The 13529-nt window shown below is 42.6% G+C and overlaps 1 protein-coding gene across 4 annotated transcripts in view; it reads right to left on the reverse strand.

Annotated features, from left to right (window-relative positions):
• Window positions 1–13529, reverse strand: part of LOC144931170 (inactive dipeptidyl peptidase 10-like) — a 675556-nt gene that overhangs the window by 136507 nt on the left and 525520 nt on the right. For all 4 annotated transcript variants that reach the window (XM_078855035.1, XM_078855037.1, XM_078855038.1 and 1 more), the window contains exon 7: window positions 9333–9414. In XM_078855035.1, the coding sequence (XP_078711161.1) occupies window positions 9333–9414 (82 nt within the window). The remainder of the gene's footprint in view (window positions 1–9332; window positions 9415–13529) is intronic.

The following is a 13529-nucleotide window of genomic DNA, read 5'->3' on the forward strand; positions in this document are numbered from 1 at the left end:
TTTCTCCAAGTCCTCCGGGTTTTCCTTCCACATTTAGAAACATGCTTTTAAGAGTATTTGGCTGTGATACATTGACAATAAATATTGAGTCATCCACATTCATCAGACTTGGCTCCCAGTGCCTTTCACATGTTTCCCTTTTGAGGACAGCGGTTTTCTAATGATAGCAAAGTGATATGAGCATACGATTTATGTTGTGTTATGTACCATACGGTTTTAGTCAAGCGAGGGAAGACCCATCATCCCCTGATGGTTTGCCAGAACTGAGCTAAGCGGGGCCTCACAGCTGATGGGACATCATGTGTTGAAATCGGTCCAGGGTTTGCTTTTATTGAATCAATAATGTTTCTGGATTGATACACTCCCAAAAGGCCATGGGGTTGATAGGTTGTGTGAAGGTACTTTTATTGTTTACATCGAGAGACGGATATGTGAAGGAAACGCATTGTTTGCTATGTACTTTGAGTATCAAAACAATTAGATATTGTGGGCAGGAATGAAGTTGAATTAATTGCACCGTACTTCGTTGACAAATTACATTGCGGAAAATTAACAATTTTTTTCACGGTGAGTCAGTGTACATTAAATCCCAAAAGCAATTAGAACATTCTAATTTTAGTATTTACATTCCAGGTACTGCACTGCACAAGTCCCACAATATCAGCACAGATCCTCCTTAAAAATAAATGTATAATGAAGCCTCTCCAAACTTTATATTGTATTATGCAAATCACTGAATATTACCATATTTATTATAACATCAGCTGAAAAGGTATTAATTTAGGATTAAAATGTACGTGATTACAGATACCGATAACTTAGGCTGTTATTCATTCTAAATAGCCCCCTCAATCATGACATGTCTGAAGCAAAGCTGATTACCTATCAAGTAACTTTTTTTCCTAATCCATCCACTCAATATGCATGCGTGGCATTTACAACAAAAGTTCGAATTATTTTCAGGCAGGATTTACTACTATAATGAGCCAAGAATGTTTGTGTGTCCCGCGCGTGACATCACTCCACGTCGGCCAGCCCCCCTCATTAATACTCATGAACAGGTAATGTCTTCCACATGGACCCCCCCCCTCATTAATAATCATGAGCGGGTGAATCTCACTCCACATGTAGCACTCCCCCCCCCCCTCATTAATAATTAATAATCATGCGCAGATGACGTCACTCCACATCGAACAGCCCCCTACATTAATAATCATGAAGAGGTGACATCTTCCAAATGGACACCCCCACCATTAATATTAATTAGCGGGTTACGTCACTCCACATGGGGGGGCGAGGTGCCTCCTCCCCCCTCCTCAGCGTCAACTTACAACCCTCACTACAAAGGCAAAACCCTCACGTCACGCGATTTTCGTAATTCTATTGAGACATAGAAGTAAAAAGGACGTCGTGATGAACAAGGGATTATAACTTTTAAATGAAATAAGTCTGTGTCACCGCGGCCTTACAAATTGCACACGAATTGATGCAATGAATATCACGTCGCGTTCTGCAAGGGTGCTGAATTGTGGTTGTTGGCACTTTATAGAGCATTGACAACAAAGGGGTTTGCTGTGACAGATGAGAAATTGCTGCATAAATTACGCATGCAATAAATTAATTATAGGCCATCAAAACCTGTGTCATTGTTTTTGATGCCGAATTGATGCCCTGCATGTCTGGCTTCTGCCGATGCATCACATTTACCACAGGAATTAGCAAGAGATAATGAGCAAGTGTGAGTGAGTGGTCTTCCAGAGTGGGTTTACTTATATGGGAGAGTACTTAAGGTTCGATTTAAAGCTTTCCTGACTGCAGGGATTCATCTTCATGGTTCTTTCGGTAAAGTCACGTAAAAGGGAAGTAATAAAATAATAAAAATAAAACATAATAAAATAATTCTCACGACGTTTCGGCCACAACGCAAGCAGCCGTCCTCAGGTGAAATCAGGTCTGTCGAGGCGACAGCGTCTGAATGAAACAGCACACGTGCTTGGAGCATATATATAAGCTGGGTTGGAAGGGGGGGGGAAAGGGCGCCTTGACAAAAAAATTTGCATATCAAGAGGAATTTAGCATATTTATGGGAAATGCAGGTATGTGATTAGTACTACTTATGTCCGTGCATTATGCAGGATTAGCAGCATCCAAGGGAGGGGATAGGGGTAGCAACCCAGGTTATATATATGCTCCAAGCACGTGTGCTGTTTCATTCAGACGCTGTCGCCTCGACAGACCTGGTTTCACCTGAGGACGGCTGCTTGCGTTGTGGCCGAAACGTCGTGAGAATTATTTTATTATGTTTTATTTTTATTATTTTATTACTTCCCTTCTACGTGACTTTACCGAAAGAACCAAGAAGAGTACTTAAGGTGTTAAGAAAAGCAAAGCTATGAAAACGAATGTTTTTAAACAATGTACAACATCATGGTCACAGTCAATAATGGATGTCTTAGATAAGCAAAAATTTTGTTCTGGAAGCCAAAGAAAAATGTATTTCAAAAATATTGCTACCAAATTATATTGCCTGCGACATTGTTAAATATGTTTCCGTATCATCATCTATATCGGTGCATATGATATTTATTTGTTTCTCTGCACGTCTATACAAGCGTCTATTAAAAAAATAAACTACCTAAATGGTATTGACTATTGTGATATCAATGGAACCAGGATGACAGGCTGAGGATTATAGGAGTAGAAATTTGTTAGCTGACCTTTTTTTAAAACCCTAAGTGCTTGTGAAAATGTTTGACATACCACAACATATAAAGGCTACATACCTTTGTGTACTACTAAATACAAACATGCGAAAGATGTGTACATTTTGTGACAATCAATTTTTATACTCTTTGGTTCTTTCGGTAAAGTCACGTAGGTAGAATTATAAAATAAAACACAAAATAATATATGACGACGTTTCGATTGCAACACAAGGGGTCGTCCTCAGGCGGAAAAAATAATCTAGTAGTGGAATCGCTGAACCAGCGAGAGAGCTGTTACAATAAGAGGTTATTTATGTGGCGAATGGCAAGCAGGCGAGGTCTGAGCTGGAAAGGAATTCCATCCCCGGACGCAAGCACGTCAGTTATGTTAATGGGGGAGATGAAGGAAGGAGATATTATGGAGAGAGATTAGCATGGAATGAGCTTCCGTTGCCGCATAAGAGTATCATCCCTGTATATGCGCACAGGGAGATTAGGGGTATTAGCAAGTTAATGTCATGCGGCGCTGTCAACTGCGCTGTGAGGCAAACGCGTCCACGCAAGAGAACCACCGCAATGGTGGTCGCGCCAGTGAGACACACAGCCCATCACACAGCCAGAACCATAGAGGGTAAGGGAGCAGAGGTGGCCATGTTAATGAGACCCCAGCCCGTTAATGCAGAGGCACCTAACAGGGCAATGCAACTCAGAGAGTCGGAGATAACAGCCAAACGGCAGGGAAGAATAGAAACACCACAGCAAGGTACGACTTTGCTTGGTTAATAACGTCCTTCTAATGATTGCTCAGCTTATACCCATCTTCTCGGTTGAAATCAATTTTGTGTAATTTATGCACTTCTAACAGTCGTGAGGAGTTTAAATTCCAGTTTTGATTTGACAAAGCCCATCACCCCTCAGGAGTGAATACAATGAGTCCCACAGTTCACGGGTGAATCAAAACTATGTCCTCCTCAGGACAGAATGGCCCCTTCCATTGGAAAGTGGAATTTTCACCACGGGTCGAGGGACTATCATTGAGGATGAGTGAAATACCATGTTTAATCTGAGTAACTCCTGCACTCCTGAGGGTTTTGTGCGTAGTCAACAGATACATAGCCTATATTAGAATAATTTATATATATTTTTTAATATCTTATGTGGGGAATCTCTATTTTCTATTACGTTGTAGTAATTTCCATATTGGGAGAAAGGCCACCAAATGTTAACGTGTTTAATTCAGATACTTTTCACAACATTTCCACGTAGAAATATTTAATGGAAATTGTCATAAAATCGCACAAATGTCACTTACATATTCACATTATAACGACAGCATCAAATTGCCTATATATACAGTGCCGAGAAAAAGTTTGTGAACCCCAATGATAATTATGGATTTCCATAGTTTTACCATGAGCCTTCTTGAATCAAAACCGGTCTTTTCTTAATATCTAATAGGGTTTATATTAACCAATTCTATGTCTTTTGAAATAATGTCTGATTTAAACAAACTATGAGTAATTAAAGTTCAGGGTATGTGAATAAGTAAGTGAACCCCTGGTTTCATTAGCTCAATTAAGGGAATAATTAGAATCAGGTGTTTAAATAATTACTAGATCTTGAGGGGTGAGTTTGGGAGGCCCAACCCCATACAAAGATTCTAAACTTTGTGAGTATGGTCTTCACCATACAAATGTGTGGAAAAAAGTCATGCCACAATAAAAATAAATCTCTGGGGACCTCATAAAAATATGTATTGATGCTCATCAGTCCGGAAAGAGTTACACAACCATTTGTAAGGATTTGGAGTTTCACTGTTAGACAGATAGTCTACAAATGGAGAAAGTTCAAGACCACAGTCACTCGACCCAGGAGCGGTCGTCCTACTAAAATCTCTCTAAGAACAAACCAGAAAATCATCAAGGAAGTCACAAAGACCCCAGAGAAACATCTAAGGATCTGCAGGCCACTCTCACCATGACTCAACTATCAGAAAAATACTGAACAAGAATGGTTTTCATGGAAGTATAGCAAAGAGAAAACCACTGCTCTACAAAAAATACATTGCTGCCCGTTTGAAGTTCGCCAAGGAGCACATAGATGATCCACAAGACTTCTGTAACAATGTTCTCTGGACAGATGAGTCTCAATGAGAAACGTTATGTTTGGCGAAAACCAAACACTGTTTTCGAACAGAAAAATCTCATCTCAACCGTCAAGCATGGTAGTGGGAATGTAATGGTTTGGGGCTGCTTTGCTGCCTCAGTTCTTGGACGGCTTTCCATCGACACAACCATGAATTCTGCATTGTATCAGAATTTTCTAGAGAATGTCAGGCCATCGATCTGTGACCTGAAGCTGCACTGAAAGTGGGTTTTACAGCAAGACAATGATCCTAAACATACAAGCAGATCTAAAAAACAATGTCAAAGTCCGGACTTAAACACCAGAGAAATGTTGTTGCAGGACCTGGAGCGAGCTGTCCATGCAAGGCAACCCTTAAATGTCACTGAGTTGAACGAGTTCTGTAAGGATAATTGGGCCAAAATTCCAACGGTTCCAGGAAGCGCTTAGTTGCACTCATTGTTGCTGGATCTAAAGGTTCACATACTTTTTCAGACATGGTTATTGAATGTATAATAATTTGAGGATATATATGTTTTTGCGTCATTTGTTTAATCCGGCTATCATTATCTATTATTATGACTTAGATTAAGATCTAATAACAATAGGTTTGATATATCTAAAATATGTGAAAACCCTAAGGGGTTAACATGCTTTTTCTCGGCACATTAGATCATTATTTCGTGGGCATTTCAGTGATTTCTGGAGAGCATTAATTTTTTCGTGTAGTTAAATGTACTCCATCTCAAGCACTTTATCTATTTCCTTTATGAAATAACCCAGTTTCTTTCGTAACATTTGCGGATTTTTATCAAGCAATTATAAATAACTGTGATTGGTTATTTACCAAATTCTAAAATGTCATCCTGCGGTTGATGAAGTTAATTTTTGATTGAAACCCACTTACAGCATTAACATTTTGCAGTCGGTGCACCGTCATGAATGCAAAAAAATATTCAAATTAAATGCCTTAAAATTGCATAATAAGGAACACAAACGTATTTTTTGCAGTTTTTGAGTTGGCAAATTCCACACATTTGTATACTTACATATTTATTCCACGAAAGTCTAAGATAAAATAACATTTTTTTACCCTTCTGATGGCCATTCAATAAGACCAAATGTATTTGTATTCTGTCATATTTGTGGCATTAGAAGCTTGCACACAGACACACACATAACAGTATAATACCAAAAATAATATTTATTTAGCACGTGATAATAAGAAAGCATACCACAATAACAGAGAAATAACAATAGCAATAACATGATCACCAAAATGGCAACAACAAAAAAGCATAAATATTGAGTTACATATTTATTTTTACTATAGAACATCTTAAAGCTTTTGGCCGTAAGTGGTCTAATTAACTGAATGAGACTCATGTTACAGCCACCGTGCTGTAACATGAGCCACTGCTCACTTTTCCGTGGTTCACGGTGGCTTTGTCACATTAAGTGCGAATGAAAGCCACTCTGCCCCCGAATCCAGGAATCTAGTTCATGACATTTATTAAACCTAATGTAATGCACGTTGCGGCGTAAGTTTACTACGCTGTGGTTTACAATGGCAATGTGGATAGTTTATTCAAATCAATTATTGACAGCACAGTGGGTCAAAATTTGAATCAGACACAAGAACAGATTTATTCAGAGCAAATAGGAAGCTGGGAAACATTATGATTCAAATATGTAGGAATATTTATAGGAAAGTAACAACGTTATATTTTAAGCACTGGCTTAAAAGGGGGTATGAAGATGAAAACAGACTATGTAATTTGAATGTACGCACTGTTTGTGATAAAATACTGGGTCAGAAGTGAGTATTTATTAACGGTTGACAATAGGATTAATTTGTTGCAGAGGTAAAGGTTGAAACAAGTAATGCAAAGAACTGCTCGATTTATTTACACAAACCAGGTCAAATAGCAGTTGCTGAGAACGAAATATTTTCAAGAATGTGATGAAAATAACCGAAGTTTATCTTTCAAACAAAGGTCATCCTTCAATAAACAGTTAAACATTTCTTAAGCATCCCAAAACAACTTTAGAATAATATTAATTTTAATTCATTGTATTGGTTATCCATTCGTGTTATAAGATCCACTATAGATTAGAAAAAGTGCCAAGTAGAAATGGTGAGATTAAATAGCAAATGGTGATACATATCAATAAGCAGTGCTTACATTAATTGGCGGACCTGCGCCTATGATACAATTCCTCATTCTCATGGAAGGAGCAAATATCTCCTAATGAGATATGTATATAGCAGCTGTTTCCTTCTCAACAGATGGTACACATTTCGATTTAAAGCTTTCGTGACTGCAGGGATTCATCTTCTTGGTTCTTTCGGTAAAGTCACGTAGAAGGGAAGTAATAAAATAATAAAAAAATAAAAATAAAACATAATAAAATAATTCTCAAGACGTTTCGGCCACAACGCAAGCAGCCGTCCTCCAAGCATGGTGCTGTTTCATTCAGACGCTGTCGCCTCGACAGACCTGGTTTTTCACCTGAGGACGGCTACTTGCGTTGTGGCCGAAACGTCGTGAGAATTATTTTATTATGTTTTATTTTTTTTATTATTTTATTACTTCCCTTCTACGTGACTTTACCGAAAGAACCAAGAAGAAGATGGTACACATTTTACTGACCTATGATCATGCTGACTCAGCCCTGACTGGGATTAGAACTTAGGTCTCAAACTTAAAGCCCTGATAATCTTCCCATATATATCACAGTCAGGGTTAAACTTTAGAGTACAGATTTTATTTTAAATTATACTTTATTAGCATGTCCCCAAATACACATTTTCAGCATCAACAAAGTCTCCTTGTGAATAGAAAGTAAATCAGAATAAGAAAATTGAAGTGACTGCATTTCTGATTCCTCAAAACATAGTCCTTGTAAATTACATTGTGGAGGTTGAATATTATTTTTATTTGAAATTAAATAATATTTCAATGAACAAAGCAAAACAAACCAGGAAATAACTAAGTAAAGAACAAGGGCATGACATAATGACAATTTGATGATTGTTGTTGAAATCGAACAGGAAGATAAAATCACAACAGGACAGAGCAGAGAGTGGAACAAAATGCTATTTACACCATTGGAACCTCATTTGCCAGTAGCAAAATATGATAATTGGTTTTTTACCCTTATATCTGGCAACAAAACGGACACCTTTTTTTTTACAAGGAGTCATGTTTGCATTGACCACAATACCTGCAGTCGGAATGCAAACAAAAAACATAACTCTGATAATGTATGCACTGTCCTTGAAGTTGATTGGTTACCAATCAATTTCAAGGTGTCCGTTTTGTTGCCAGATAAAATGGTAAAAAAACAATTACCAAAATGCTATTTGTTCTGTATTATTATTCTTAAGAGGCCGAGTTTAATAATACCACATATCCAATTTTAAACGTGTGATTGTATGATGTATGTTAACGATTGTATCATTGTGTGGCCATGTATGGAGGCCCATGCATGTCATCCAGTAATCTAGAGTGAAAATTATATTAATGACTGCAATGCTGCATGGTGTACAGTATGATCTCCAAGCATATGTTTTCCATATCGGTTTTATAGATTGTCAAGGTCTTGCAATAGTAGGTCACCTTAGACACGGAGATTAACTTGGTGATTTTTTTTGCTGAAACTTAAAGGTCGTGTTGGTGAATACAAGAATAGAGTCTCCTGACATGTTTACAGGAGCGTCCTCTTGAAATGTTTGATCTGGTGGAGTATTATTGTATGCAGGAGCGTACAGGAGTACCAGGAGAAAGCCCACATATACAAGGGGAAAACAATATGCATCCAGTAACTGGTGTGCTATACGGTCTTCTACAGGCAAGACCTTTAAAGCAAGCGGACATATCATGGGTATGGTGACTCCAACTTTGCATGAGCCACCAACCCTGATTCCAGCTCGCTGGACTACAGATGTGTACCCGATTTTAAATGATTGGAAAATACGTGGTTGGAAAAAACTTTGCAAGTCTGTACATGAATGTGTTCTGGTGGCGGGAGAACACACACACACACGAGCTGAACATCAGATTATTTAATGCGAGTGTGAGATCAAGCAAATTTTAAGTGAAAAAGGGTAATAAGTCCATGATGAAGAAATAATTGTTGTGTAACACCTATATATATAAACAAATATAAAATTGTACCAGGTATGGTCCACTGAGCTTTGTAGCTCTTTTTTTCGAAGCGCCTGACCACAAATGATAGCTCAACAAAGTGGCTCATCATTTGTAAATTTATAGTAGTCAAATATTCTAAACGCATGTTTCTAAATGTGGAGAGAAAAACCGGAGGATCTGGAGAAAAATCCACACGACCACAGGAAGAACATGCAAACTCCAAATATACAGCAAAGCCTCAGGGTCTGGATCGAACCCACGACCTCCTGTATACCGGGCAAGGTAGTTATACCACACGTGCAGATGAGCGCTTTGAGAGCGAGTGCGGCGGTCACACTGTGCTGCTCACCAGCTGCTGGCCATGCACTCCCCAGGCGGCGTGCTGCAGCACCGAGTCTTCCACCTCCGGGGGATTCAGCTCGCTCACCTCCCTGAGGATGAACGCCGCCAGACACGCCATCAGCTCACTCAGCAATGCATCAGTCAGCCATGCTCACCACAACGCATCATCAAAGTGAACCACCACAAAATATAATCGGAATTTTAGCCCACCACAAATTATCACCAAAGCAGACCACCACAAAAGACACAAAACTCAACCGGCTCAACTACAAATTATCATCAAACCACCCCATCACCAGAAAACAACACAACAAAACAAACCCACTACGAAATATCGTGATAGCAGCCCTTCGTAAAAAACATCAAATGTCATGCCACACAACACTGCTAAACCACCCTTAATGCAGAGGCGGAGCCAGGACTTTCAGGTAGGGGGGGCAACCCCTCCAGCAATGAAAAATGACAGAGGAGTTGAGTTGTTAGTAAGTAAGAACTTGTCCCTTGCTTTTTATTCGACGCGTGTGTGGCGATGACGCATGGCCTGGAAGTATGACATTATTTGATTGTTCATCACCATCGCAGCAGTCTCCTTCTCGACATACAGCAGGATGGCGTCATTGAAGTAGTCGGAGCCCATTGCGGTGCGCAAATGCGTCTTGATGATTTTCAAGACGCTGAAGACGCACTCGGCCGTGGCTGTCGCCACCGACAAAGTCAGTATCAGCCACAGCAATCGGTATACAAGGTGGTAGCCGGCCGTGGCCCGGCCGGTCTGCACCAGCATGACCGATAGTTCAGGGAGTGTGTCCACATTCTCCAATAGCTCGTTCTTCTCTATCTCCCTGCCGAAGTGGACCAGCTGCTGATCGAGAAGCATTAGGTTGACGTCAGGAAAGTCGATCATGTAGAACTTGCGGACCAGCTCCACGAGCTTGTCGACATTGAACGAGGCAAACTGCTTGTGTGGAGAGATACATGCTGCTAGCCAGAGCATCTCCATCGCCTCGGTGCCGAATCTGTAGGCGAACTCGGCCAGCATCATGTCGATCGCTGTGTAGAACAGGTCGACACGGAAAACATGATCATTGGTGTTCATGTGCCCATCGCGATGAGGCCGGCCAGGTCGGACGATGTTGGCGGTCATATTGGGCACCTCAATCTTGTGGGTGTCACAGAACTGCTGCACCTTGTGGAGCAGGTCGTCATAGCCGGTAACGCGCATCTCTGTCAGTGCTTCGACGACGCCAATCGACCAACCGCAATGCATTGACGATATCCTGGTCCTTGGTTTGCAGCGCCTGCAACAGTTCATGCGTGATAAGCAGCATCTTCTTCATTAGGTGCAAGATGAACGCAAACTTGAGCATGCACATGCCATCGAGCAGGCGCGTCGCCTCTATCTGCTGCTCCGACTTGCCGCGAAAGTTGGCGATCAGGCGACCACGATTGGTCTGCATGTCGACAATGGAATCGCGGAGCGTGGGGGCACATGTGTCGGTGACATGCTTCAGGTCGACGAGACGCTCGCGCAGCATGCCAGTCTTGATCTCAATGAAGCAGTTAACGATGGTCAGTTGCTCCTTCTTGCTCGCATCGTGCGTCTCGTCCGCTATGATGCAGTAGAAGGCGTCGGCTTGTTCATCATCGAGGAGCTTTCAGAAGATCTGGGCGTGGGCATAGATACTGTCCTTCTGGATGTTGGGACTAGTCATGATGGAATTCTGCGGGGCGTTGTAGAGCATGATGCAGGCCAGCTGGACATCCCGTTTGCACAGGAACTGAAGCAGCTCGAGGAAGTTGCTGCGGTTGAGAAACTCTTCCGACTCATTGTGGCCATGGCAGGTCAGTCCCTGCTTCATCAGAAATCGAATCGCATCGACTGATCCCTCCAACCGACTCCGATTTTCGGCGATCGCCTGGGCCGTCTGCTTCTCCAGGCCGTGCTTGCCCGTGATAATATGCATCTCTGTGTTCATCATGTCTCTGGCCTCCTGTACCGCCTGGTTGTGGAGTGACTGCACGCCGCCTTGATGTTGGAAAAGGCAGAAATTGCGGCCACCCACCTTATTCCAGGGCGAGAACCCGTCCGAGATGAACGCGTCTGAGAGATTGCAGGATGGGAAGAGGAAGTATGGGAAGCAGTAGATCGATTCGGTGTGGAATGAGTACTAGAGCCAATCGTACGTCTCAAACCACGATGGCTGCAGGCGGCGCTTTTTTCGCCCCATCATCATTGACGGATACATGCTGCCATCCGACGAACGGGGGCGTGGAACGAGCCGGCCCTGCATCAGGTACGAATGACAGATCTCATTGACACTGTTCGGATCATACGTCAAAATGGCGGGTCTCGCCCCGGGATCCCGATCGACGATGCGCACCCCTGCGGGCAATGGCGCTGGAGGTGGGGAGTTGGCTAGCGTTTTTGATTCCGATTCATCAGCTCCCGCCGCTGAAGACGAAGGGTCAGGAGATCGCGATCGGTGACGCTGAGCTGGAGGACGATCTGGCGAACGACTCGCCGGGCGCTTCTGCAGCCATCGATCGAGGGTCGAATTCGAACCGTATGTGATCGGCATCGCGCTCGCTGAAGGTATGCCTTCAGGGAAGTCGTGTACTGTATACGCAACTGCGCACAATTCTGTGAGTCACTTATAACTGCTTTGCCATTACTTATTGCCAATTACGGACACAGACTGTTGTCCTATCATCTCATAGAGTTCCTGGCACGTAATAATATGCTACACAGTGGCAGTGGAGGTCGCAAAATGCCGATTGATTATGAATAAACCCCAATGATCCGATCGAAATTAGGGATTAGGGGGATACGTGCCATCCCACCCCCCCCTCCCCCCACTGGCTCCGCCACTGCCTAAATCAACAACACACTTGGGGTGTGAGAAATCACCCCCTCGTGATCCAATTAATTTCCACAATTCTTGGTCGATTTTTGTTGTTGTTAAACATTGTGGTGGATATAGCGGCCTTTAGCAGCTGAAGGGGTTGCATGAAATTACATACAACATGAATTAGACAATTCAATGCTTGAATCGTTACACCTGTAGAGGTGTTACGGGAGGGCAAACAAACACACCGGGTGTGGTTATGCCCGCACGCGAAGAGATGCTTACATCCACGTCCGCACCGTTTAGCCTGGGGGGCTAATACGGCGCTGGGATCCCCCACGGCCCCACTCCGCGGTGGGGGAGTTGCTATATAAGGCGGTGAGCCGGAGGGCTCGGGGTTCAGTGTTTAGCTTAAACCAGCGAAGAAAGAAGACCGGCTAGATAGGCCCCGTCCTTCTCAGGACCGACCAGGGCAAGCCAGTGGCGTGGCCCCGAGAGCCCAGAGCCGATGTTCTTCTAAGAGCCGGTCTGGGGACTCAGGGTGCCGTAATCCCAGCTTAACCAGAGCTGGGTCAGCTAGCCTCCCCTAGCCCTGTAGTGGAGGACCTAGGAGTAGGCTAGCCGGGACAGAGATTGTGGGATCTCCCTGTTAGATGGGTGAAGGGGCCGATACCCCTTCAAGTGTTGTATATCTCGGCCTGTAATATACAACTGTGGTCAATACATAAGTGTGCCTCCGACTACGTCGTCCAAGTCTCCTTGAACACCCATACGAACACACCCATACGAACCACAAAAACCAGTTACACAATCCAAAAACAACACCAAACAACCCCAACACAATACTTTTAAACCACTCTATACACTCTATCAACCTAAAATGATAAAGCACCATAATGCAGCGAAAGACAACCACATCACTAAACTCCTCCAGAAAATACTGTCAAAGTACACCATCACACCAAAGCAAAGCATCCATGCACCCCACCCATAAAGAGCACAACCCAATCTCATACAATCGTAAAACACTGGTAACACTGCTAAACCACACCACCAAACCACTCAGCCCATCATCCCTCTGGCGTCAATGCAGCAAGTACTATGTAGGGCAATCAACAGTGGCTGTCCTATGGATAAATTGACCTTCGCAAGAGAAATATGGAATGTCCACCACCAGTTCAAGGTCTGTAAACAGGAAATGAGTGCCACCTCATTGCTCATTTAAACAGGAAATAACTTTATTTATTCCTCCAGCAAAGCTCACAGCATGACAGTGCTGTAGAAAGGACCTATTGTGAAGTATGCTTAGTCCCTCCGGACATTATTGCTGCCAGTCAGAGACTCCTTCAGCACAAATT

This window comes from Lampetra fluviatilis, chromosome 1 (genome assembly GCF_964198595.1).
Source record: "Lampetra fluviatilis chromosome 1, kcLamFluv1.1, whole genome shotgun sequence".
NCBI lineage: Eukaryota > Metazoa > Chordata > Hyperoartia > Petromyzontiformes > Petromyzontidae > Lampetra > Lampetra fluviatilis.